The 27,512-nt window shown below is 39.8% G+C and overlaps 1 protein-coding gene across 1 annotated transcript in view; it reads right to left on the bottom strand.

Annotated features, from left to right (window-relative positions):
- Window positions 1-8,857: 8,857 nt before the first annotated feature.
- lpar2b (lysophosphatidic acid receptor 2b) overlaps window positions 8,858-27,512 on the bottom strand; it is a 24,079-nt gene continuing 5,424 nt past the window's right edge. Inside the window, exons 2-5 of the mRNA XM_037690571.1 lie at window positions 23,655-24,130; window positions 19,307-19,801; window positions 13,066-13,325; window positions 8,858-8,956 (exon numbers count right to left, since the gene is read on the bottom strand). Of these exons, the coding sequence (XP_037546499.1) occupies window positions 8,858-8,956; window positions 13,066-13,325; window positions 19,307-19,801; window positions 23,655-23,910 (1,110 nt within the window). The 5' untranslated portion in view covers window positions 23,911-24,130. The remainder of the gene's footprint in view (window positions 8,957-13,065; window positions 13,326-19,306; window positions 19,802-23,654; window positions 24,131-27,512) is intronic.

The following is a 27,512-nucleotide window of genomic DNA, read 5'->3' as shown; positions in this document are numbered from 1 at the left end:
GTTTTGAGTAATGAACAAGGCTGGGAGTTTTTAAAAGCCTCAGGAATCTTTTGCAGGTGTTTAGAGTTACGTCGTTGATTCAGATGGTTAGGTTAATAGCTTGTTTAGAGAACCTTTTCATGATATGCTAATTTTTTGGGACAGGCATTTTGGGTTTTCATGAGCTGTATGCCATAATCATCAGTATTAAAACAATTAAAGACCTGAAATATTTCAGTTGGTGTGCAATGAATCTGAAATATATGAAAGTTTCATTTTTATCATTACATTATGGAAAATAATGACCTTTATCACAATATGCTAATTGTTTGAGAAGGACCTGTATATAGTTTGTGTGTTTGCCCAGACACATGAAAAATTATAGGGAACATTGCCACTCACCCAGCACACACTTTTTGCCCTGCTCCCCTCAGGCAGAAGGTTGAGGAGCATTAAGTGTAGAACCACTAAACTGAGGAACAGCTTCTACCCTCAGGTTGTTGGACTCATGAGTAATAATCACTGTGAAAAATCACATCATGTTGCTGCTGATCTGTTTCATGTTGCTGTGTTCATTCGTGCTCACACAGACTCATGGTCGTGCTGCTGTTCGGTGTATTGTTGTTATGCTATTAGTGTTTAGAGTATTTTTAGTTAATGTTTTTCTTAGTTCATATCTTAGATCTTATCACTGTTTTTCTTTTTACATTTTATTGTTGGATGTAACTGGGACCCTGTGTACATAATTTTGCTCCACCACATGTACCACATGTGATGTGAATGACAAATAAGAAACTCTGACTCTCTCTATCTGTCACTCTTTTCACCTCTACTACATTTGTGGCTAACTCCTCTTTCAGGACCACCCCTTCTCCATTTCTCTTTCTGTCCATGTCACGGTAGAACAGTTTAAACCCTGCTCCAATGCTGCGAGCTTTGCTGCCCATCCACTTGGTCTCTTGGACACATAAACATCTACCTTCCTTCTCTGCATCATGCCAGCCAGCTCTCTACCTTTGCCTGTCTTGTCCCCACATTTAGAGTTGCAACCCTCAGTCCTATACTTTCCTCTTTTCCCTCATCTCCTGATACGTTTCCCTCCTCTTAGTCTTTAACTACAAGGAGATTGTCTACGACTATTACTGATATTTCTCTTAGACATTGGTAATGTTTAGTCGTATCCGCTGTCTTGTATTACTTGTTTTAATCATAATTTTTTAATCATCATATCTAATTGAGTTTTTTGGACCCATTGTTTTATCAATTTACCAGTTTTTGCATTTGTTTGTTAATCTATTTTATTTTATTACAGTTTTGCCTGTTGTTTTGTCTCATAGTCTAGTGTTTGTGGCCATTTGAGTAATATTTAATGTGTTAAGATATATTTTCTGTTCAGATCATATTATTGTATTGCATTGTCCCTTGATTGTTTTGGCTGTTTTGCATTATTTGTTAATAAGTATAGAGTCTAAATTCTGTTGTTTTGCAACCTTTTGCAGATGTTCTTTGACACTTTATAGTCGTTTTGCGTTTCGTTGTGATGTTTTATTTCACAGTTTGGTCATTTTCAATCTAATTTAAGTACCAATTGGTTTGATCTAGTGGATCATGTAACTTTTAAATAGCAATGTCTTCCAGTCAAGAGTTCTTGATCTGATCGTTTACTGTAAATTTAAAAGCCAAACGAGTTTGACCACTTTGAAAAAGCAGAACCAGAAGCTGGGCCAGGCCTGAAGAATCCCACAGAACCAGTTTGTTTTGCCTGAGCTCAATGTGAGAGTGCATGTAGGAAGAAAAAATCAAGGAAACAAGTTTCAGGCGTCTCATGGTCGATCGTTCCATCAGATACAGAGAAGGTGTTTCGTTGGATTCTTCTTATCATGGTAAAGGTAGAAACGCACACCGATGTGAGTATTCGTCAAACACAGAAGATAGAAGAAAAAGAAACTTATGCTCCGACTGTGAGGAAACCTGGAGGTAAGTAAATATGTTTCTATGTGGCATGCTTATGTTGAATATACACAAAAATATATATTTTCTTCACAATTTAGGTAGCGTAAATAGACTTTTTGCTCAAAAATTTATTAGGATCACCTTAATACAAGTTAATTATTCATGTTAAAATCTACATGTATGGAAAGTGTATACAAATCTTGTTTTATAGGTTTATTTTTCACACTTTCCAGTAAACCAAAAGGCATTCAAAGCTCACGTATCAATGAGGCGTAAACGGTAAAACTGAAGCAAATCATGTTTTATTTAGTCTTTATTTTGTGACGTTTCCATTTTCAAGTTTTCAGAAACGTGCTGCATAAACAATACACCGGATGAAAAATGATTTTTGACGTTTTCAAATTTAACAACGGTGATTTTTACAACTATGCATTTATTTAACTGGTATTTTCCTCCTTCCTGCAGGTTGACAAACTATGGGCGGCTCCTCCTCAAAGAGTGCCTTCTTTGGTAACAAGAAAAAGAAGAAGTCATCTCTGAACAGAACCTTAAAACAACTGAAGATGGTGCTGCCACAGAGGAAAAGCAGTAAGAGGAAGACGAACTTTCTGCAGAAATTCAGCTTGGATCAACAGAAGAAAGAGAAAACTTTATTGAGAAAAAAATCTAAAGACAAGAAGAAGGCACCAAAATCACTGAAGGGATTCTTTCTAGGGAACACAAGGAAGGATTCTGGTAAAAATGCTTCAGAACGAAAGAAGGCAAAGGACAACGAGGGGTTGGGTTCAGTCGGAGACAAGATAAAAAAGAAACTGTCTCCAGAAAGCAGAAAAGAACCTGAAGCTGTTCCTGTAGCTGTGAAGGAACATGAGAACAAATCGTCTTTGCAGAAGTTGAAAGAGATGATGAGATCCGGTCGTCCGACAGAAACCAAAGCAAACTGATGTATAACTTTCACTCAGGCAGAGACGTTTGTTGAGTTCTCAATGACACTTACTGAACGTCATCACTGCTGAATGAGAAACAGATCCACATCTAAATGTCAGCTTCACATGATGTCGACAGAAGCTGGACTAATCCTTAGGTTTTATCAGCTAACGTATTTTTCGGACTATAAAGTGCACTCAAAAATCTGTCAAAATGAACTTGTTTCACTTAATGCGCCTTATAATCCGAAAAATATGGTAATTGTCTTGGTTGCTCCGTTGTGCTTAAACACGAGCAAATATTACAAGCAAAGCTAATGTTTCATTTTTTTATTAATGAGCGTCACTTCCGACACTTGACTGATTGCACTGAGCACTGCTTGTATTATTTATCATCTTAAATAAAATCATATTGTGCATCAGTTGAGCAGAAACCAACAAACACAGTTTCAGTTTATGCAAGTTTCTCTTGCGGTTTTATAACTCAAAATTTATGAATAAATAAAAGGTCAAACTCTTTTAGACTGTTGTCAGAAGATTAATACTCACAGTTTTCAAAATAACAAATTAGACAAAACAATGAAAAATAATACGCTAAAACTTCAAATGACAAACTACTGGTAAATTAAAGTTAACATTTAAATTCATGCTCAGTAATCCATGTAACAAATCCAACAAAGTATAGGTAAAGCTATAGATTATAAAATCTATATATACAGAACGTGAATAAAGCTGTTGTTTTTCAAGTTTATGTTTTGCACGCTCATGTAAATTGAAAGGAATTCAAAATGTACGTGTCGATGAGGTGTGAACGGTGACATTTAGACAAATCACGTTTTGTTGTTGTCTTCATTTTCTCCTGCGATGTTTCCATTTTTAAAAAGTTTTATTCCTATACAACACAAACAATAAACAATGCACTATGCTCTTGAGATACTCAAATTAATAAAAGAAAACTCATGCATATGTATTTGTCAGAAGATGTTTTCCTTCTTCCTGCAGGTTGACCAGCAGCTATGAGAGCTTTCTTTGAATCTCTGAACAAAACTTTAAAGCGACTGAAGATGGCGATGCTGAAGAGGAAAAGGAACCTTCTGCAGACACTTAACCTGAAGAAGAAATCTCTGACAAGAAAAATGCACCAAACTCTGAAGGATTCTTTTTCTTCTAAGAAAGCAGTAACAATTTTTTGTCAAAATATTTCAGAAAATCTTCTCTTTCCAACACAAGAACTCTCTCAGGTTGGTCTAATGCTGCCTCAGCAGCTGCAGGACAGCTTTGACAGAACTGGGATATTTTTCTGAAACTATTCACGACCAGCATAGTGCATATCAAATCCTGCATCGTCACAGTCACTGTGGAAAAATGCATCCACTTTTATCTCATTAAAAGCCCTGGATAACCAGGTAAGTCCAGCAGCTTCTAAAGGAGAGGAATGCACATTCAGGTCTGGGGACAAGGTCCAACCTAAAGAGGAGCATCAGGAAGACCAAGAGCGACTGAAAGAGAAGGATCAATGAGTACCTGGATATTAATAACAGACAGATTCGTCAGGGAATACTGCACCTCTTCAACTACAGGACCAGTCATGGAGATGCTGAAAGTGATGTGTCACTGGCAGAGGAGCTGAACTACTTTGTAGCCTGGTTTGAGGTAGTGCCACCAGGGTCAACCATTCCACGCGCAGACGCTCACAACAACATCAGCTTCATCTTCATGGTGGAGGAGCACAAGGTGGAATTCTTGCTGCAGGCTGTCTAACCTCGGAAGGCTGCCGGACCTGAATGTGTCCTGAAGAGCTGTGTGGCGGTTTGATCTTCAGCCTGTCACTGTTTCAGGTCACATTTCCACACTTCCTGAAGTCCTCCACCATTGTTCCTCTACTAACTAAATAAATAAAAACATCCATCACTTGCCTGAACGACTACCGGCCAGTAGCACTCCCCCTGTGGTAAGGAAGTGTAGGCACATCACGTTATTTATCTCTTCCACCTTTGACACACACCACTTTTCCTACAGGTCTACAAAGAACGCTGGTGCTCTCTTCACATTGCTCTGTCCCACCTGGAACACCAGGGGAGCACGGCTCTTCATTGACTTCTGCTTTGAACACCATCTTCCCTCACAGACGTCAGCCCTGGGACTCCTGTTTCTGGAGTAAGGACTTTCTGATGCATATAGTACAAAGGGTCAGGGTGGGCCCCCTCATGTCCTCGACCATCAGCGTTAGCTCTGGTGTTCCACAGGGCTGTGTGCTGAGCCCACTGCTCTTCACACTGTACACATGACTGTGCTCCCGCCCACCACGGCAGCTCTATAGTCAGCAACTCCACGACACCACTGTGGTGGGGCTCATCTCTGAGGGCGATGAGTCTGCCTACAAGGACAAAGTACAAAGGACAAAAAGGACAAAGGGAGTGGTAACGCAGAGGTTAGAGAGGTGGGCCTGTGATCCGAAGATCGCCAGTTCACACCCCGGCCCGACAACGATCAAAATTGTGGGTGGGGTAGGTGAAGCACCCACACTTGCCCCCACCCTCATTCGCCCCACTCTGGGACCATGAACAAGGCCCTTAACCGCCATCTGCTCCTTAAACAGGTCTCTCTTGAAAATGAGTTCTCGTGGCTCAATGAGACTATCTGGATAAATAAAGGTAAATGGAAAAAAGTGACGCGGTTGTTAGCGTGGTGCACAGACAACTTGCTCCTGAACACAGCTAAGACTAAAACTAATTTATGGATTTTAGGAAAAAGAAAACTGATATTCACCCACTGTATATCCATGGGTAGTGTATGGAGAACGTGTCAGACGTCTGTTTCCTGGGAGTCCGCATCACAGAGGACCTGACCTGGGGTGTTAACACAGCAGAGCTGGTACAGAAGGCCCACCGGAGGAAGAATAACATCTCTCACAAACTGCTGGTGTCTTACAGGTGCACATAAAAATGTTGAATTTTTCATAAAGTTGCATTTTCTTTGTAGATCATTTCAGAAAGTGGGGCAGCACAGTGGTGCAACTGGTAGAGCTGCTGCCTCTCAGCAAGCAGGTCCTTGGTTCAAATCCCGGTCCAGGGTCCTTCCTGGGTGGAGTTTTCATGTTTTCTCCAGGTATTCCAGTTTCCTCCCACAGACCAAAAACATGCATATTGGGCTGATTGGTAACTCTAAATTGTCCCTAGGTGTAAGTGAGAGAGTGAATGGTTGTCTCGTTTGTCTCTATGTGTCCCTGTGATGGACTGGAGACCCGTCCAGGGTGTACCCCGCCCCTCGCACAGTGATTGCTGGACATGGGCACCGGCGACCCCCGTGACCCAAAATGGAAGAAGCGGGTAAAAGATAATGGAAGGATGGATGTTTTAATTATAGCTTACAAATAATGAAAATACTACATTTCAGTGTCTCCGAAAATTTGAATATTGTGAAGAGGTTCAATATCAGACTCATGATGTCACACTCTAATCAGCTGATTAACTCCTAATGGGCTACAAATGTCTCATTCCTCAAGTCGAGCCACTCCTGAACCAGTGACGTCAGAAGCGTCTTATCTGGGCTGAGGAGAAAAAGAACTGGACTTTTGCTCAGTGGTGCAACCTCCTCTTTTCACATTAAAGTACATTTTACGTCATTAGTAAATCAAAGTCCCAGAGTCTGGAGGAAGAGTGGGGAGGCCCAGAATCCACGTTGCTTGAAGTCCAGTGTCAAGTTTCCACAGTCAGTGATGGTTTGGTGCCATGTCCTCTACTGGTGTTGATCCACAGTGATTTCTGAAGTCCACAGTCAACGCAGCATCTACCAGGACATTTTAAAAACTCCTTGCACCCAGATCACATCGTGCATCAACCACTGCCATCAGGCCAGAGGTACAGGTGCTTTAAAAATAGGACAGACTGAAAATCAGCTTTTATCCCATAGCCATCAGAGCAGTAACTGCCCTCTAGCACCTGCAGTGCAATTACATGCAATAACAACGTAGAATCATCTATGCATTAATGTGCCTTGCTGAATGTCTTCTTTTTCATTTGTAAAATTCCTCCCAACTTTTTTTTTTTTATCCTTTATAGACCTTCGACACCATAAGGCCACTTAATGACAATAACAATGTTCTGAATCTGATGGAAAGGGGCAAAGAGGGGTTGGGTCCTTTGACGAGACAGAAGAATTTCTTTAAAATATAAAATAAAAATCAGTGGTGAATCAGTTGTTCCTCTAGTTGCGAAGAAAAATGAGAAAAAATCATCTTTACAGGAGCTGAAAGAGCTGAAGAGATCCAGCCGTCTGACAGAAACTAAAGCAAACTGATGAAAAGTTTCACTCGGGCAGAAAAACAAATGATCGGGAAAAACAAGTCACGTTTGTCAAGTTTTTATTATTATTGGCTGTAACATCGTCACTGCTGAACGAGACACAGAACATAAACAGCTTCACATTCAAGTCAGTTTTGATGAATGTTGAGAAAAGCTTCTCTAAATCCTCAGCTGTTATCAGCTAATTGTCTTGGTTGCTCCATTGCACTCAAATATTAAGCATTTTCCATTAAGCGAAGTTGCTGCTGACGCTTGATTGTTTGCACTGAATACTGCATGTAATATTCATCGTCATAAATAAAGTTGTACATCACAAACGGTGCACTGCGCATCAGTCCAGCAGAAACCAACAAACAACGAAAACACAGGTTAAAAAAAATTAATGTAACATCTTTGAACCTGCTACAACTGAGAAGAAAAAACAAAAACTACAAGCCAGTGCACTCAATGATAAATATATATTTAAAAAATGGAGTCAGAAAAGCATTCATTTTTGAGAGGTTTGTAACTGTATAGTTGTTGCACTAAAACAATGTGGCAATAAAATGAAATATTTTAAAAAGCGCAAGACACAAAAATGCAAAATTCCTCACATCTGATAAACAAAATTTAATCTAAATGGCACAGACTGTAAAAAAATAAAATGTTTAGAAACTAACATAACTTAAAACCTTAAAAAGTCAGTACTGCTTTACTTGATAAAATTTTATTCAAATGTTAGTTTTGCCATGCTGAAGTTTGTTCTTTGTGAGTTTTTAAAGTTTACGGTGTCAGATTAATGCCTACAGCTATCAATAGAACTAAATAGATGACCTATAATAAAAAACCAACAACATCCTGATGCATGCTCAACAATCCAGGTAAATAAATCTAAAGCTTAAGTCAGGTCCTCTGGATGGATCTTGAAACATTTCATCTTTTATCCAAAAGACTTCTTCCTCAGACTGAAGAAGTCTTTTGGATAAAAGATGACATGTTTCAACAAAGAATCCATTAAGCTTGTTAGAATAAAAAACAAGTTAAAACGTTAATAATTTTTCAGATTGCTTTAATAAAAACAGCTGCAAATGAACTCCTAACAAGATTTGTAGATTTTCCACCGACATTCAGCTGTAATTTTACATTACATAACCTCACAGCTAGTCCTGCCATCAGGCTCACGACGGGCAGCTTTAAAAAACAAAACAAAAAAAAAAACAAACCTGCAGTCATTTTGCTGTAAAACGTTCTAAATGATCCTGAGCTACATCTACCTGACCGTCTGGCAGCTGATGGAACACAGCAGGGCTCATTTTGCATCCATTCTCATCAAAACATGGTCTTTACTGTATAACAACCCTTTTTTTTGCGTCCTTTTACACGTCAGCTTGTTCCACATGTTCTTCCACCTTCGTTTCTTCGAGAAGAAACCAGAAAATCCATCCATTATCCAAACGAACCCAACGTTGTTACCAGTTAACCTTTTCTGCAGCGTCTCTGGAGCATTTTGCAGTTTATGGTGCGTGAAAACGGCTGCCGCGAGTCTCCCACTAATATCGGAAGCGAGTCGTTTCTCTTGCAGCTTTTCCAAAAGAGTTTTATTAACTATTTATGAATAAATAAAGTTAAATCCTTTTAGACGGTTGTCAGTAAATTGAGAACTTTACGTAAAGTCAAACGTTCATTCGTGCTGGACGCTTGTCGTCCGCCTTACGTTCAGTGTTCTGGAGGGTCAGGGTTGTCGTCTGTGCCTTGACGTATCAGAGGAACCCCGTTGGTGTCCCCTCGCCTCCGGACTGTGCGGAGATTCGTCTTCTAGCAGGATGGGAGAGTCAGATGAAATGTATAAAACGAGAAGAGAAGAAGGAATTGAAAGAAGAAAAATAAAAAGAGTGATTAGGTGCAGGAAAAGGAGATAGAAAAACAACACAAGTGCACGTTAGTCATGTCCAAACAAGCAAACAGAGCAGGCTCGCTGAAAGAAATAAACTTTTTTTTATGTTTATCTCGCATAAGATTTATGCTTGCAACTCTAAAATTCATGTTTTGTTTTTTTAATCCACGGAGACGCAGTCACAAAGACAAGCAGACAAAAGCGCACGCAGAAGCCAGTTTGTGCATTTATTTTATTTTTTTTAAACAGCTATAAAGTTCGTACAAAACAAAACCCAAATATAAAATTAAAAACAAGAACGTGTGTAGTATGAAAAACAAGATTTTTACATATTGGTTAATTAACAATCTAAACACAAAGAACAGCACTGGAATATACAGTCACTCTTTTAATATCTTCTGGTGATAGACTTTTCCTTTAAGATTACTCATAGGTAACGTTTGAATAACAATAACTATGTGTCACTTTAAATTTTACTATCAAAACACAGAAAAGACGAGGAATTCTGCGTCACTCCTTAGCCTGCTTAACCCGTCTTGTCAAATAAAAAAAACAGAAGAGTTTCTGTGAATCACTGCTCCAACTCAAATACACATGTGCACGCTCATACAAGACACTTGTAATGATATTTCCTTGTGCTTGTGAGAGAGAGAGACTGTATATTTACAACAAACGTACGCCAGAGTAACAAGTCAGAGGAAATGTTGCAAGACGCATAAGCTGCTCCAACCACAAGCGCCCAGCTGGGTCAATTTAAGACGAGCACAAACGTTACACACGTTAAACTACGCTGACTAGACAGAAATGTTGCGGTCACCATAAACTGAGAAACATCTGCGCGAGGCAGCAGAACAGTTTCAAGCGTATGGAGGAAAAGTTTATATCTCAAGGCAAAAAGGAGTCATTCTTTTACGTCTAAAGAGCAACATCAAGAACACCTCGTGATGTTCGTGAACAACTTCCCAACGTGTTTAGATAAACATTTACACGTGGAATTTGATCTGCGTAAACAGCGGGCCACGCATAGAGCGCAGTAAAGGACGACGAAAGAAACAATGAAAACCAAGTTTGTGTTAAATTCACTGAGGCGCGTTGGTTCTCGTGTGTAAACCAGAGGTTACAGACAAGAACATGCCGCAGATCTCAAAAGCTACTGAAGGTAGGGGATACAAAAACATGCAGAACAGCATTAGCAAACACAGCGAGCTAAACACGTGCTAAAAAAAAGTGTGACATCCACACCTGAAACTCTGCACAGATGTTGTTGTTGTTGTGTGTAAATATACAGATATTAAGATGTGGCTGTTACACTTACAGCCACAAAACGATGCTGATTGTTTGAGGCTTGTCAAAGCAAAGAAGGGTTGCAGCAATGCTCCACAGCGCTAACGCTAACAGCTAACATTAGCTTGAAGCAACAAGACACGCAATAAAATTGATTTAAGGCAAATGTTGAATTAAAAGTTGATTTTAAGGAGTATTAATACCTTGTAAGTTATGTGACTTTATTACTTTTTGATATATATATTTTAAAACGCATGCAAGTTTGGCTAACTGTACATGAGCGATGTAGGCTAATATGTTGTTTATGCTGAAGCGGATTTTAAGAAGTGCATCAATACTTTGTATTTATGTACCTTATTACTTGTCTCCTCTTAAAAAAAAAAAAACACTTGCAAGTTTGGTTACAGTATGTCCACAACCTAACAAATTTAGTTAATATTTAAAAAAGGCAATAAAACATAAAGATAGTATAAAAATAGTCTAAAGCTGGGCTATTTAATTAAACTGCTCAGGGGGACACTGTTACTGGAAGCAAACATCTCAGGGGTCGGACATCCAGCAGTTATTGTCATTAAGCAAGTTTGTTTTATGGTTTAAAATCCAATTTCATTTAAAAATGAACCCATTGGTGGGCCGAACTGAGCTCACACGTTGGCCTGATTTAGCCCCCGGGTCACCAGTTGAATAGCCCTGGTCTAAAGACTTCATGGCGTAGTGCTGCAGTACATACCGGTAGTTATTTGCACCTGGAGCCATGCACTCACTTCTTGATGTGATATGTTGCATTTTGCAATGTTTATTGCTCAAGTAAAGTCTTTAGAACAGTTGGCACACAACTCCATCATTTTAAATTTAAGCAGAGCTGTTTTTAATCACCACGAGCCTGTGCATCAGTAAGCATAGGGATATTACATTTCCATTTTTATTTTATTTTGAATCTGAAACTTTTAACCATGCTGTGTTTGTTTAATGAAATGATACAAAAAAAGATTTGCGATTTAAACTTACATTTAGTTTGATTTTCTGCACATTTAGACTCAACCATTCACAGAGTTTGATGTGAGCTTTAGCTCAAAATGAAAGGCAGGAGACAATTTAACAATTATAAAAAAGTAGCTGATTTTGTTTCTTCTTCAAACCAACTACACTCACTAAACACTTTATTAGGTACACCTTACTAGTACCAAGTTGGACTCTGCATTAATCTTTGTGGTACTGATTCGACAAGTTGTTGGAAACATTCCTCTGAGATGCTGGTCCATACCACATGACGGCATCATGCTGCTGCCTCAGACCTGTCAGTTGCACATCTGGGCTGCAAGTCTCCAGTTTCATCACATCCCAAAGGTGTTTGACTGGATGGAGAGCTGGTGACTGTGGAGGCCACTGGAGTTCAGTGAAGCCTGACTCATCAGAACAGGCTACAGATTTCAAAACTCTTATTGTCCGATTGTGTTGAGCCCGTGTGAACTGTAGCCTCAGTTTCCTGCTCTTAGCTGATAGGGCCCGGTGTGGTCTTCTGCTGCTGTAGTCCATCTGCTTCAAAGTTGAACATACTGTGTGCATAGAGATGATATTCTGCAGCTCTTTATTTTATTTTAAAAATATATATATATATATTTCTTCTTCTTTCAGATGATCCCTTCTTCAGGGGTCGCATCAGCGAACTAACATAAAGACTTGGCGATTGTTTTTACACAGGACGCCCTTCCTGACCCAACCGCAGACCACCATGCTGGGGGAGCAGATTGTGGAGGTTAAGGGCCTTGCTCAAGGGCTCAGAGTGGGGCAAATGAAAGTGGAGGCACGTGAAGGTGTTTCACCTTTCCCACCCACAGTTTGGGGAGTTGAACCGGTAACCTTCCGATCATAGACCCACCTTCTCTAACCTCTGTGCCACCACTCCAGCTTTCTGCAGACCTTTGTAACAAACTGTTATTTGAGCTACTATGACCATTCTCCTGACTTTGACATTAACAGGGCTTTTTTTTGTCCATCTAACCTCTGCTCACTGAACTTTTCTTTTTTTTTTTTGGACCATTCTCTTTAAACTTTAGAAATGGTTGTGTGTAAAAATCCCAGATCAGCAGTTTATGAAATACTCAGACCAACAACCATGCCACATTCAGTCACTAAAATCCCTTTCCTTCCCCATTTTGTTGCCCAGTTTGAACCAGTCATCTTTACCATGTCTACATGCTTAAAGGCATTGAGTGACCGAATGATTAATTACTTGTGCTAACAAGCAACTGAACAAGTAGGTGTACCTAATAATGGCCAGTGAGTATTTGGCTACTTGTGGATAATTTAACAAGACAGTAATGGAAAAGCTAAAACCAAATAATTCACCTTGCATAGGTACAAGTTTGTCACATGAGTTGAGTTCAATCCTCACCAAGCCTACAAGCTAACAGCTAGTCTGAGTATGACCAAGACCAAAGTAACGTGCAGGTGCAGATACAACCCTAACGCTTATTAGAAACATCGGTAGTCTGAAAAATATTAGCCATAGGACCTAATTGTTTTGTAGCTTAGATGGAACAACTGGGTGTTTTACTTGTTTTCCTTCAAAACAGACTTTTTAGCCTTTGACACTAAAATATTTTACAAACAGCAAGAATGAAAAGTAATTAAACCCAGCTGTGTTCAGCTAAAGAAATCAAGCTTAAAATTAAAATAAGTCTTTAGTGCGAATGGTTGTTTGTTTGCTTTTGCTGTCTTCAGTTCCATTGCTTTCAGACAGTACCTCTTGCTCCATGGTGGTAAAGTAAGCTTCGGACATGCCGTTCCGCTTGCTGTTCCGCTTGCACAGGAAGCACAAAATCTCCTTGAAGGTCCTCCGCATGTCGCTGTCTCTGAAGCTGTAGATGATTGGGTTGACCAACGAGTTGCACTCGGCCAGCACCAGGACGTATTTCTCGTAGACCAGCACGTTGCATTTGGTACAGTCCAGACCGTCGAGCAGCAGCAAAACGAGGCCGGGTGTCCAGCAGATCACAAACAAGCCTGTCAAGACAGATCAGGGACATAAAAGGTTAAGATAATCTGAAATAAACACTGTAAATTAAAAAGAAAAGTTACACAATCAAAAGTCAAGGTTCGCAAAAGATGTGGAGGAGCAGGCACCATATTTTCCGGAGTATAAGTCGCATCAGTCAAAAAAAGCATCATGAAGAGGAAAAAACACATATACAAGTCGTATTTATTATGCATCACCGCTGACCCGTCACGTTTATTAAGTGTTTATTTAATGGTCAACACGCTTCATTTCGCCTGGGCGGTGCCATCCATCCATCAATCCATCCATCCATCGCGGCTGGAGATGCTAGCTCTCCAGCGTTCCTCCACCTGCACCAGCTGAGTGAAGCGAGCGTGCGCGGAAGGACTCGCTGTTGCAGTTCTTAGAATTTTAAAGTGTCAGTTAAAAATTGCATTAGGAATATGGAGAAGAAAAAAAAAAAACTATACAAGTTGCAGGACTGACAAGTCTATGCAAAAAAAAAAAGTGACTTATACGCCGAAAAATACGGTAAATGTTGGGGGGCCAGGGTAGAATTGTAAATCCCCTTATGGAAACACATAGGACGGGCAGAACCAGGTTCTATTTTCATAATAGTTGATTAAACATCTCAAGAATGCAGCACTTCGAGCACTAACATATGCACACAAACAAAATGTAGACAGAAATGGTAAACTATGTGGAAACAACACAAAGACTGTCATGCATTCCTTAGATCTCCCCTCCCAACCCCCCCAAAAAACATGTCACAATCAAATGCTTTGCTTCAAATTTATACCTAAAAATTTATCTTCCAATTAGTTTGAGAAAGAGTCAAAATGCCCTCACTTTAAATTTAACAAACAACCTTAATTTTAAAGTCATAAACAGACAAATAAGGAAAGGCAGAGTCGGATTACGTGGCGTCACGTAGCTCAAGCTGTTTTCTTTAACAGCCCTGGAAGTATACGCTCCATGTCAGGACATGCTTACTGCTCGTTCCTCAACCTCTCTGAAAGACTAACACTGAAGCCTGACTGCTTGGCTGCTGAGTGACGGGACAAAGGTTGCAACATTTATAAACATTTGAGGAATTTAACTTAGTGCAAAATGTGCAAGAAGAGAATGCCATCAAAGACAAAAAAGTAATGTTTGGTTAGCAGAATAAAATAAAAGACTGGTTGCAAATGGGGGAGGCTGAGGTCTAAGGTTTGGTCAAACAAGTACAGACAAGTTAACTTCAGGAGCCTGAATGCTTTCACAAGTTGAAAATGAGGCTCGGCTTGTTTTTCTAATAACCTTGAAGAATTTCTGATTAAACTATTTTCTATAAATGCATGCTCACAAATCCAGGTAGAAAAAAATCTAACAAAGTTAAGTCAGGTCCTTTGGACGGATTAAAAAATAAATAAATAAAAATTGTTGAAACATTTTGTTTTTTTTATCCAAAAGACTTCGTCAGTCTGAGGAGCTGCAATAAACTCAGTCTTATAAATAGCCCCTTCTCATAAACTATGTTTACATGCGCAAAATGTTTTGACCAGATTGAAATGTTTTCAGATTAAATAATTCGAATGCATCCTTTACATGGGCACAATCCATTCATGACGAGCGTTTACATGCGCACCGATCGGGTTACGGATCGGCGTAAACCACCCGTTTTGTTCTGATCACAAATGATTTCAGATCACGCTGAATAAACAAAAAAATAACCCGAACATGGTGTTTACATGACACTTTTTTGTTCCGAACGGCCGTTTGATCCAGTTACTTATGTCCATGTAAACATAGCTATTGCAAGAGAGGGACAATTGGACACGGAGCCCTCCGCCCATGTTTAATGAAGGATGGTTTCTCTTCACAAAGATGGCCTCCTTCACTCCTCTCTCAAACCATCGTTCCTCTCCATCAAGGATGTGAACATCTTCATCACAGAAGCAGTGACCACTGATCTGGAGACGAGTGTAGACCACAGAGTCCTGGCCTGATGAGTAGACCAGAAGAGCAAAATCATCACTCTGCAGTTAAACGGGGGTGGAGGCCCCCGTGTCCAATCGTCCTCTTCTTACAATGCTGTTATTTCACTTAGCCCTCTGTGAATAGCAAGTGGCCATCGGGCATTAACGATCGGTCGTTAAACTGGTGGTCCTCTTTTAATCACGTGAACAGATAGTTTTGGCCGTCACCAGCAAACTAGTTGATCCACTATGAGAAGGGGCTATTTATAAGACTGAGTTTACTGCAGCTCCTCAGAATGATGAAGTCTTTTGGATAAAAAAAATAAATAAAAAAAACGTTTCAACCAATTTTTTTTTTTATCCGTCCAGAGGCCCTGACTTCGTTAGATATTCTCTATAAAATGATCTCTTCTGCACAATGAGCAAAGTGACTCATGCAAAAGGAATGTCACCTATTACAAGGTTTATATTTTTCATTTTACTTATTCTTTAACTTGTTTTTTTTTTTTTTACATATACTACCTGGATAGGCAGCTCGAGTTAAATAAATAAATTTGTTTAAGGCAGTGTTGCTATATTTGCAAGCTTTCAGACACCTAGAACTACTTTTCTTTAGAATAATTAGTAACAAATTTATTGATTATCTAGTCTTTTTTTTTTTGGAAACTACAGTTGTGAACATATTGTTCTTTTCAACGAGAAGCAGGTGCTGCTGTGGACCCCTCCCCAGTCCCAAAGCACTCAGTTCTCACAGTGTCCCTTCCAGTTGCATTCAGAGTGGGGTATATTCACCTCACTGCATTCAGACCTTAAACCATGTGCAACGCCGCTGCCGACTAATCTCCATGGCAGAATGTAAATGAAAATAATTCTGTCTAAAATAACTGAGTGCCAATTTTGAGTCACTTTTTCTCAAAGACGTGAACAAGGATAATGGTTGAAATTCTGATTTCAGTTTAATTTACATAGTGCCGGTTTGAAACCTTGATTTTTTTTTTATTGCTCGTCTAGAATGATGCCATCAGAAATTATTTACATATATTTAAAAGGTGGGATGCCTAAACTTCACAATAAGGCCAAATTTTATACAGGGATTCTGTGGCACTACAGCAGCCAGCAGCAAAAATAGTCACAATTGAGGGTTAAAGGACAGAGGATGATTTCTAAAGACATGCTTCTTAGAAAACTTTGATTTAAAGGTAGACTAGAAAGATTATATGCTATTTTTTTGTTACCAGAATCACTAAATGGTGCCTTTATGGACTCTTTTTGTGTGCAAATCTCAATTATGTCAAAAATGCTTTTCTTTTTCCCACTTTCTTTGCACTGCAGCCGGTGTTTATTTGACTCGTTTTGCCAGCACGGCTCACATTTCTCCATTTCCCTTCTCTGTTCATTGAGTGAAAAATAGGAATAAGACTTTTTAAAGGTATACCACAATCTTAAATAGTCACTGTCAAAACTTAAATATTTCCATTATACTGTTCTCGCTAATTAAATTACTTTAATATTTGTTTTTACTTCTATTTTATATACAGCTATTAAAACATACCTTCCAATATTAAAACATTATAGTCATACAATTTTAAGCAAGCAAAATTCTAAATTGGTGATTATATATTTTAATGTTTATATGGGGGAGTGGTGGCGCAGAGCCTAGAGTAGGTGGGCCTGTGATCGGAAGGTTGCCGGTTCAACCCCCCGGACAGACAACGTCAAAATGCGAGTGGGAAAGATGAAGCACCCACACCTGCCTCCACCTTCATTTGCCCCACTCTGGACACTTGAGCAAGGCCCCACCAGCTGCTCTCATGGGCGCCCTAGACAGCAGCTCTCTGCTCCACACAGAGGGCTGTGGTAGCTCGGTGGTTTCTGGTTGCATCAGTAAGGGCATCCGCCGTAAAAACAATTGCCACGTCTTTGACACTTGTTGGTCTTAGTTCGCTGCGGCGACCCCCTGAGGAAGGGAGCAGCTGAAAGAAGAATATATTGATGTTTATATCATTGCCTATTTTGTTTTGCTGGCTTCAGGTGCTACAGTCAGTGTTTGGGTTAGGCCTCTTGTAGGCAATTTCAATGCTTTAGCATACGCATACATTTTGGCATCACTTTAGAGAAGACCCTTTTCTATCCAACATGCTGCTGCTCCACTGCACAAAGCAAAAGATTGAAAAGACATCAATGAATTTAGTGTGGATGAACTTGACTGATCCGCAATGAGCACCGACTTCACCTCAACTTCATCAAGCACCTTTGGGAAGAACTGGAATCTTCTCATCCAACATGAGCGTTGACGAGGTCAGGCACTGAAGAACAAAAAGGCAAAAATTCTCCAAACCTTTGTGGAAAGTTTTCCAAAAAGAGTGGATGTGGACCATGTTTGCATCAAAGATTCTGATGGGTCTCAAATTGTACTGCAGGCTGACAAATTATGATCAGCACAATTTATACTTTTGGTGGGTTTACTTCATAGAATCCCACTTAAAGAGTTAGCTATGGCTCCAAAATGACTGATGATGCAAAAACAACCTTGCTTTTCAAAGCCCAACTATTTGTTATTTGAACCAGTACAATAAAATGTATAAAATTTTAGCAGGTTTGAAATAGGTGGATCTTGATAATCCAATAAAATTGCTTCTTTAAGTATAATATATGTTTACATTGCTCTTTGGTCCTGTTTAGATATGGTTCTAACATGTATTTATAGCTGATTTGATATATTCAAAAATCACTACTTATCCCTCGTTCACACCTGCTTTTAGTGTCAGATCAGATCACTCAGGAAATATTTTAGTGACAGGTCTGAACAAGGACTTTGAATATTATTTGTTTATTAAAAAGGTTTACTATTAAAAGAAAAAAAAAAACTTATGTTACTTTTAGGCCTATAAGTCGTGATTATTTGCATAATTTACATGCCCTGCGACTTATAGGCCCAAGCAACGTATTCAACAACTGGACTTTACTTATTATACTTTATTTTATACTTTATTATTTTTGTCTTGAACTTTTTGAATTTACCATGTCCTGGATGAATGAGAATCTTCACCAGCTATTAATGACGCAATCGGCCTGCCAAATTCCCCCACCTTCGTTCTGCTCGCTGCTTGGAGCAACCTCAGCTTCATTTTGCTGCACCGCCCTGGCGAAATGCAGCTAATTTGACCATGAAAGTGTGTTTATTAAGTAAAAGTTCAACTAAGACACACCTTTGCTATAATTTCAAGCAAACAAATAATTGTTTTAGGTACTTTTCTTGTTAAATTTCAAAGAAACGAGCAGCGTTCCTCCTCCTTATTTCCTCTCGGTCTGCACGCTCCCGGAGCACCAAGGCAGCTAATACTTTTGAAATACAGCTGATTTGACCGTTAAAGTCCTTTAATTAAGCAAATGTTAGACTGAAACACACCTTTACTATAAAGTCAAGCAAACAAATAATTGTTTTTGGGTGGTTGTCTTGTTAAATTTGCAGATATTTGATGCGTGCATGCGTTTACTTCCGTGTATCGGCTTTTGAAATGCAGCTGATTTGACTCTCAAAGTGCATTTAATAAGCAAAAGTTAGACTGAGACACACATTTACTATAATTTCGAGCAAACAAATAATTGTTTTTAAGTGTTTATCTTGTTAAAGTCCTCCCATGCACGCTCCCACGGCTGCCATTTGGCAGCCCATCGATTTTTGTCAAAACACCAACCCACATATCCAGGTTGTCAGTGTTGACAGTGACGCGAAACAAACGTGACACGTCAGCGGTGACGAATAACAGACGCAACGTATACGGCATATTTATGGATTTTTCCACTTTTTTTTTTACATATTTGGACTGATGTGGCTTTTAGGGCGGTGCGACGTGTACAGAGGAAATTACGGTAATTCATTTAAAGCCCAATTTACTTGCAAAGCTTTCACAAGTTTTGATATTTACCAAACAGTTAATTCAGGTTAATTAAGATAATCAAAGTTGGTTTTAAAACGGCTTTCACCACAAGTTTCAAATATACACGCATCACATAGTACTCCTCCTCACCTAGGATCATTGAAACGGTCTTCATCAGATTCAGCACGGTCTCCTTGTGTTTGAACTGGCTCGTGTGCTGCGACATCTGCCTGCTCTTGCGCCTCACATAGAGGAAGATTCGGGTGTAGACGCCCACCATTATGGAGAAGGTCAGCAAGTTGAGAACAGCCCAGAACACCAGGTAGCTGCGGCTGTACAGTGGCGCCATTGTAGAGCACACATCCAGGTCACACAGGCAGTTCCAGCCCATGCTGGGAATCAGGCCCATGATGATTGCCACCAGCCAGATGAAGAGTATGATGACGAAAACCCGCCTTTTGCTCATCTTACTGTGCAGCTGCATGCTGAAGATGGTTTGGTGACGCTCAACGGCCACCGCCAGCAGGTTCAGGACCGAAGCTGTGAGGCTGGTGTCGACCAGTGTCTGCCGCACAAACCACTGGTTTATAGACAGTTTAATGGTCCAGGGACCAGTGTGAAACATCAAATGGAGGTAGGAAACACCTGGAAAGACATTTGGAATTTTATTACAGAAATTTAAAAAAGCTTTGCATATTATGTCAGGTCAAGTAGTAGCTCTAAGACAGCAAAAGGAGGAAAAAAAAAGTCTTAAATGTCTGATTTATACATTTTTACATCTAATGAGCTCAAATCAAATTGAAATATTGCACATTCTAACTTGTTGGACTTTTTATCTTGGCACTGTCTAAATATCTCTCAATCAATGTCTTAATTAAGTGATAGATCAAATAATTGGTCAACTGAATTAAACTGATACTGACTGCAGTGCTTAAATATATATATTTAAAGGCAATCAGCCATGTCTGTGCATATTTAACAGATTATCAAATCTGAAGAAGAAAATTCAGTAGCAGTTCTAACAACCATCTTACACATTTCAGTCCACAATTTAGCCAATTTAAGTGAGAAGGCCCTTTTCTTAAAAGCAATTATTTTTAGATTTTGTGAAATTAAATTTCATTAAAATCATGCATGTTAGGCTGATTGGTCACTAAATTGTAGGTGTCAGTGAGTGTTAATGGTTGTTTGCCTTGTTTGTCACTGTGTCCCTGTGATGGACTGGAAACCTGTCCAGAGTGTCCCCAGCATCTCGCATTAACTGATGGGCATGGGCACCAGTGACCCCCGTGACCCAAAAAGGACGAAGCAAATAAACATAATGAATGGGTGCATGGTTAGACTGAAATGGACTGGAAGTAACTACATTTTAATTGGATCCATTCACTTTCTCTGTATAAAACCCACTAATAATTTTTGTTATAAATAAACTCAACAGAACCAAATTATAAGACAAATAATTGTCAAACTCGAGCTCGGCATTAGGTGCAGAGCTTGTCCAGTCCTGCTCGAGTTAAAATATAAACAGACTTCCTTTACAAGCACAGAGAAGCTGGAGTTTCACTGCAGACTTGGTAACTTCAGACACACCTCTCTGACTCTGAAACGGTAGCGCTGTACAATTATTGTCACCAAATTGCTCAAAGGCAAAATCCATGTATTGCACACTAGGTTTGCAGGTGTCGACAGTTTTAGACAAAAGCGCTCGTATCTGTTGCACTTTAACCCTCGAGCCCGATTAGAAATCCTGGTACTGTGCTAAAAATCAATACTTTGAGTTACACATACTCATAATGTACACTGTATCTAGTTCAGTTATATGTTTATAGACAGAGCTGCAGAATTTACAGCGTTTTTATTTGTAAAGGTGCGTTGCAATTCAACCTTTGCCCCCACCCTTATATATTTCACACACCAAGTGGTACAGTGGTTCTAGTTGATTTGTCATGTAGGAAGAGGGCAAAGTGTTAAGGCCCTTCAAATATAGATTTTTCTATGTGCATTACAAATGTTACCAAGTATTTTTCTCTGTTAAACATATTTGATACAATAATTTATTGTCAACAATCATAATGTTGAGTTTGATGTTATTTTGAGTTAATGAAATTTGTTTTGATATTGATCTTTGGTAACAAACATAAAAAAAGTTGATGTCTGTTGCCTACTGGAAAACTAGTCTCGTAGTAAACTAGAACTCACAAAAAACATGTTGCATCTGTAGGAGCTGTTGGACTAGAAGTTATAAAGACTGCATTAAGAGAACTGTTAGTTCTACTTTGGAGGGATATATAACAGATATATGTGTTTGCTTTCTTACTGTCTGTGTAATGCAGTTAAAGCACAAAACTCATTACTGTGCAGGCCTGAGAGCAGCTGAGATAAAGATAAGTAGACTGAAATGGACTGGATGTAATTGAGTTTGAATTGGATTAGGTCACTTTTTCAGTTTCAGATGCAGGTCTTGTATATTCCACTATAGAGGGGTTAAACATCACTTATGCCCTTGACGTTTACCAACAACTGGAGGACTAGTTAAAGTTTAGAACATTTCTATGAAGGAATTATAGTATCCAAGATTCAGTAGATCAGCCTACAGCTTCCAGTATACTGCCACGTACGTCCGTTCACGTGTACTGTACGCAGAGGGTTCAGACTTCGTACTACAGCGTACGCCCTGAGCAGCTGCAGAGCAGCTTCACAGACGAGGGGCGTTTACCTTCGGGACAAATTGAGGTCGCCGATTGGTCATTTGCCGACACGCCTACTGGATTGATTTGACAGGTCGGAAAAAAAAAACGAGCGCTGGCAGCCTCAGCCACAGTGGTGTTCTGTGTTTATATGTTGTTAATAAAAAGATCTAAAAAAAACAAAAAAAAACAGGGAGCGCTGGCTCTGCAGCCCACACATCAGACCAGCCCACCAGGAAATCTCCAGACCCTCCCGCAGCCACGCTGGACCTGAGTTTAATTCGCTTGTGACAAATTCCTTCATTTCTCATCATTTCAGTCATGGCATCAACGGAGGAGGAAGAGATCACTGCCTCTTGGCAAAACAACAAAAGAAAAGGCCAGATCAGAGATGAAGAAGGAGAATTTAATACATTGGTGTCACATACAAAACAGTCTGTCGCCGGGCAGTTTATTGTGCGACACCGCGTACGCGGTTGTAAAAATTGAGCTTTGCACGGACATGCCCTGGGGGGTACGCTCGTACCTCTGCGTACGTACGTGCGTACCTCTGCGTGCGTACCTCTGCGTACGTACCTCTGCGTATGGACGTACGCGGCAGTATACTGGGGGCTTACGTGTGCTCAACATGCAGACCAAGACAAAGGCGACAGATAAGTAGCTTCTATGTTAGCAACACAAATGTTGTTTTAATGGTGTGGAAGCTGGAAAAACCATCAACTTGCTCTGTCAATCAACATTTTTGTCTCCTTTTGTCACTTAATAAAGAACCAACTCTGAAGCAGGAGCTAAACAAGACCCAATAAACAAGTAAGAACTGAAACAGCTGTACCACTTGTAAAAATTAAAAAAAAAAACAACAACAGGCGACAGTAAACTGCTCCAATTATAATTTTTACAATTTTATTTGCGAAAAAAATCAGTTGGGCAAAATAAGAACCATCCATCCATCATCCATAAATCACCTTTACTCGCTTTTTCCTTTTAAGGTTGTGAGGTCACTGGTGCCCATGTCCTGCAGTCACTGTGCGAGAGGCAGGGACACCCTGGACAGGTCTCCAGTCCATCATAGGGACACAAACAACCATTCACTCTCTCACCCTAGGGACAATTTAGAGTTACCAATCAGTCTAACATGCATGTTTTTGGTCTGTGGGAGGAAACGGGAGTACCCAAAGCAAACCCACGCATGCACGAAGAGAACATGCAAACTCCACCCAGAAAGGTCCCTGTCTGGGATTCAACCCAGCAACCTTCTTTCTAAGAGGAACCAGCTCTACCAACTGAGCTACCATGCCGCCAGCAAGTCATAATTTTACTAAATGCAACGGATCCAAGAAAACTGCAATTGGTTCATCTCTAATTTAATATTGTGAATATATAAAAGTGGGGAGTGGTGGTGCAGAGGTTAGAGAGGTGGGCCTGTGATCCGAAGATCGCCGGTTCACGCCCCGGCCCCGGCAACATCTAAATTGTGGGTGGGGTCGGTGAAACACCCACACTTGCCCCCACCCTCATTCGCCCCACTCTGGGCCCACGAGCAAGGCCCTTAACCCCCACCATGTGCTCCCTAAACAGGTCTCTCTTGAAAATGAGTTCTCGTGGCTCAATGAGACTAACCTGTATAAATAAAGGCTAAATGAAAAAAAAAAAAAAAATATATATATATATAGAGAGAAACAAGATTAATTAAATGTTGAATAATTTCATTAGTTTGATCTAAACCCAACTTACAAATGGACAGCATATTCCTATTCTTGTGCAACTATAAATTCAGATTACAAAAATGTTGACAAGTTAAATGATATTACCTGCGAAAAAGTCTGCCAAAGCCAGGTTTCCCAGCAGGTAGTAGATGGGAAAGTGAAAGCGTCGGTTTTTAAAAATGGCCACGATAACCAAAAGGTTAGAAAGAATTACTACAAAGCAAACAGTCAATCCCAAGCTGACCACCACATAGTCACGAGTGCGCCAGTAGTCACTGATGGTCTTGTTACGCTCGTCATAAAAAAACTTGACTGAGTAGTTGTAGTAGCATCCGTGTTGGTCTGGAGTGTTTGTACCCATGCTGAGACCAGAGTTAAACGTCTTATCAGAGGAGATCTGAAGGGGATGGAAGCTTTGCTGACAGGAAGCTGAAGTGTAGGACTAGGGTGGCATTCAGATCCTTCCTCTTCAGTGGGTTGGAGATTCACACGTCATGGTGGAAAGGTAAGAGCAGGAGATTCAATTTAAAGTCCGAAACGGTCACTGAATTGTTTGTATGCAGCAACGAATCCACGTCAGTCTGTAAAGAAACAAAACAAAAGCAGCTTTAGAAACATTAAATTTAATGAATGACAATAATAAAAAATAGTATTTTGTAATCTAGTCCATTTGGAGGCATTCATTTGGCCTCCAGTTGAAACGTAAAGAACCTTGGTGTTATCGTTTTTTTATCAGGATGTGTCATTTCACCCTCACAGTAAAACTGTCATCAGGACTGCTTTCTTCAGCTGTGCAAGATCACTACAATTAAAACAGGTCCCAAAACACAGAAAAACCAAGCCATCCATTTTTCACATCTAGGCTGGATTTCTTTATTATCTGGTGAACAAAAAAAAAAAACCTCTTAAAAAGTTTTCAGTTGATTCAAAAGGCTGCTGCTAAGATTCTGTTATTAGCTCATGCTGGACATTCTTAATATCTACACACTTTCCCATTATTTTGTGCTTCTAATAAATATTCTACAATAAAAAAATGTCCTCATTTGCTGCCTAATAAATCCCATCCAATGTGAGGTGCCATTATAAGGACCTCTGTGTTTATTTTGAACCTATCAGAACATTTTAATTAACTGGGTGAGTCAACAAGACGTAACTCTTAAGTAGCACGAGCAACTGAAACCAATTTATTGCTTATTATGCACCTCATTTAACTTTATACCAACTACACTTATACAAATATTATGCCTCTATTTTAACAAGTTGACATCGTAAAAGGAACTTTACTACCACAAGGCAGAAAATCTTAATTTACTTCATCTATCTATTATCTTTACCCGCTTCTTCCTTTCCAGGTCGCAAGTCCATCACAGAGCCGCAGAGACAAACAACCATCCACATGCTCACTCACACATAGGGACAGTTTAGTTACCAAGTAGTTTATGGTTTGTGGGAGGAAACTGCAGTGTCCAGAAAAAAAAAAAAACACGCTTACACAAAGATAACATGCAAACTCCACCCTGAAGGGTTCACGGCTGGGGTTTGATCCAGCAACCTTCTCGCTGAGAGGCAACAGCTCTGCCTACTGTGCCACCGTGCTGCCCTGCTGATTTAAGTTTGAGAAGTTTCAACAAAAACAATACCACTGTATTCAGAGTCATTTGCACTTTAATCTTCTATTTACGGTAAACCTGCAGGGGCTGCACGGCACATTTTGAGTCAATAACGCTGACATAGTTTCCATTTTCCTGTGAAATCAGAGCAGCACAACGCTGCAGTCCACCGGTTCCAGATCCAACTCACCCAACAATGGAAACAGCAGAGGAGCTCCCTCCCTGCAGCAGAGACGCACCTCACAATTACTCAATCCAGCTATGTAACTCCAGCTCAATCCAAACATGCACGATGCAGCATGCAGACTCACAGACACGTGCAGGGAGGGAACCTCAGTGGCCAGAAGAATGTGTGGAAAGACGTGCCAAAGCAGGAACAGGACGATGTGAAGACGACGAAGTTCAAAATGAAAAGATGGACGTGACACAAGTGTGACAAAAAAGGTTCGATAAGAACTGAAAACAGCAGAGGAAAGCTAAGATGTTGCAGTGCAAGAGAATGTGTGAAGGTCAAAAAGACAAAATGAGAGCAAAACTTAGAAAGGAAATAAAGACTAGGCCTGTCACGATAACAAATTTTGCTGGGCGATTAATTGTCTCAGAAATTATTGAGATAAACGATAATATTGTTTGAAATTTGACAATAATAACTAATTATTGTCAAATTTGACAAAATGTTTAATTTTTGTGTGTAGTAACTTTTTTCGACCACTGGATGGCAATATAAGACCGTTTGAATCAAAGGATGGATAGTGAGGGAGCGAGCAGTGCGTCTAAGAAAAATGGGAGGGAGGCCCCTTGCCATGACATGGGCTGTCTCTCCTTCCTTTCTCAAAATGGCACATGCTCGGTGTGGTTTGAGCTCTTTAGCATTTTTCACACAAAGTTTTTTAATAAAAAAATTAAAAAAATCAGTAACCAAGTCCTCAGGGCAGCACGGTGGCGCAACTGGTAGAGCTGCTGCCTCTCAGCGAGAAGGTAGCCGGTTCAAATCCCGGTCCGGGGGCCTTCCTGGGTGTTTTGTATGTTCTCTCTGTACATGCGTGGGTTTTCTTCAGGTACTCCAGTTTCCTCCCACAGACCAAAAACATGCATGTTAGGCTGATTGGTAACAACGTGGACACCCGATACGTATATAAAAGTGTGGCCTATACATGTATAAAAAATTTAATTATGTAGTGGGCTCGAATTATATTTGGGTGTGCTCAATATTCTGGAAATTACGGTAACTGCAAAAAGAAGACATGCAAATGATGCGGTCGCTCTGCAGACAGATTTAAGAGGATATAAAATGAGAAAACACATGAATTCATGTGTAAGAACAGACTGTTTACTTTAACAATACTGTATTTTATTTTTTTAACACATTTTATCAACCTTTACTTCACCAGGCAAATCCCACCGAGTTCACAGATCTCTTGCAGATCTCGGCCTGAAGGCAGCGTAACATACTGGTGTTTTATTATTATTTAAACTTTCAACCAATGACAGAATGCGTGAACAAGAGAGATTTGACCATCCACTTAAAGAGGCTGTAAGCAAATTATCTGAGTGTCTGTAACTTTTAACTTGTGCAAAAATGGTGTTAAAACATAATAATTCTAGACGTAAATGCAGCTCTTAAGAGTAGGAGTGGAAAAAGATTGTGCTTTAGATGAGTGACACATATAGATATCCGCAACCTGCTAGATGTTGTGGTAAGAAAATAATGAGCAGATGCATTTTACAAAATGTGCAGTCACCACAACAAAAGCGCTCTCAGTATACAATACGTGCATTTTCTCCACCCAGCACTGACAATACAGCACTACAACAGAAACGCTACTTTTCAAATATACAGAAAGGAGAACCGATATAATGATGGAGTCGTGATCACAGCGGGGCAGTTTGTCAGACAGCGCAGTACGTCTGCAAATCCAGTTCTGTTTATTCCTTATTTTAAGGTTCTCAGCTCAGGCTTGTTCGTGGTTTCACTTATATAACCATTCTCATCACAGTATAGACAAAAAGGGAACTGTGGGAGTTCAACCAAAAGCATGGAAACTTTAAACCCAAAAGAGGATGACGCCAGCAGAGTTCATCATAATGAAAAAAGTTTAAAAAGTAAAACCAAACGAGAAAAGTGTGGATTAAAAATAGTCCGTGGTGGACAATGCCAGTTAATTTTACTGTTTTATTCCACCACAAACAAGAAATTTGTTCACACAAGAGATGGGATACTGCATTCATTCATTCATTCAACCTTTATTTAAACAGGTTAGTCTCACTGAGCCACGGGGACTCATTTACAAGAGCCCCGTTTTAAACAAAGAACACAGATGAGGTGCAGACGGTCATATAAAAAGCATTTAAA

Source organism: Nematolebias whitei, chromosome 16, assembly GCF_014905685.2.
Source record: "Nematolebias whitei isolate Nwh7 chromosome 16, NemWhi1, whole genome shotgun sequence".
Lineage (NCBI taxonomy): Eukaryota > Metazoa > Chordata > Actinopteri > Cyprinodontiformes > Rivulidae > Nematolebias > Nematolebias whitei.
Note: the sequence above shows the minus strand (reverse complement) of the source record. Positions and strands in the feature narration are given on the sequence as shown.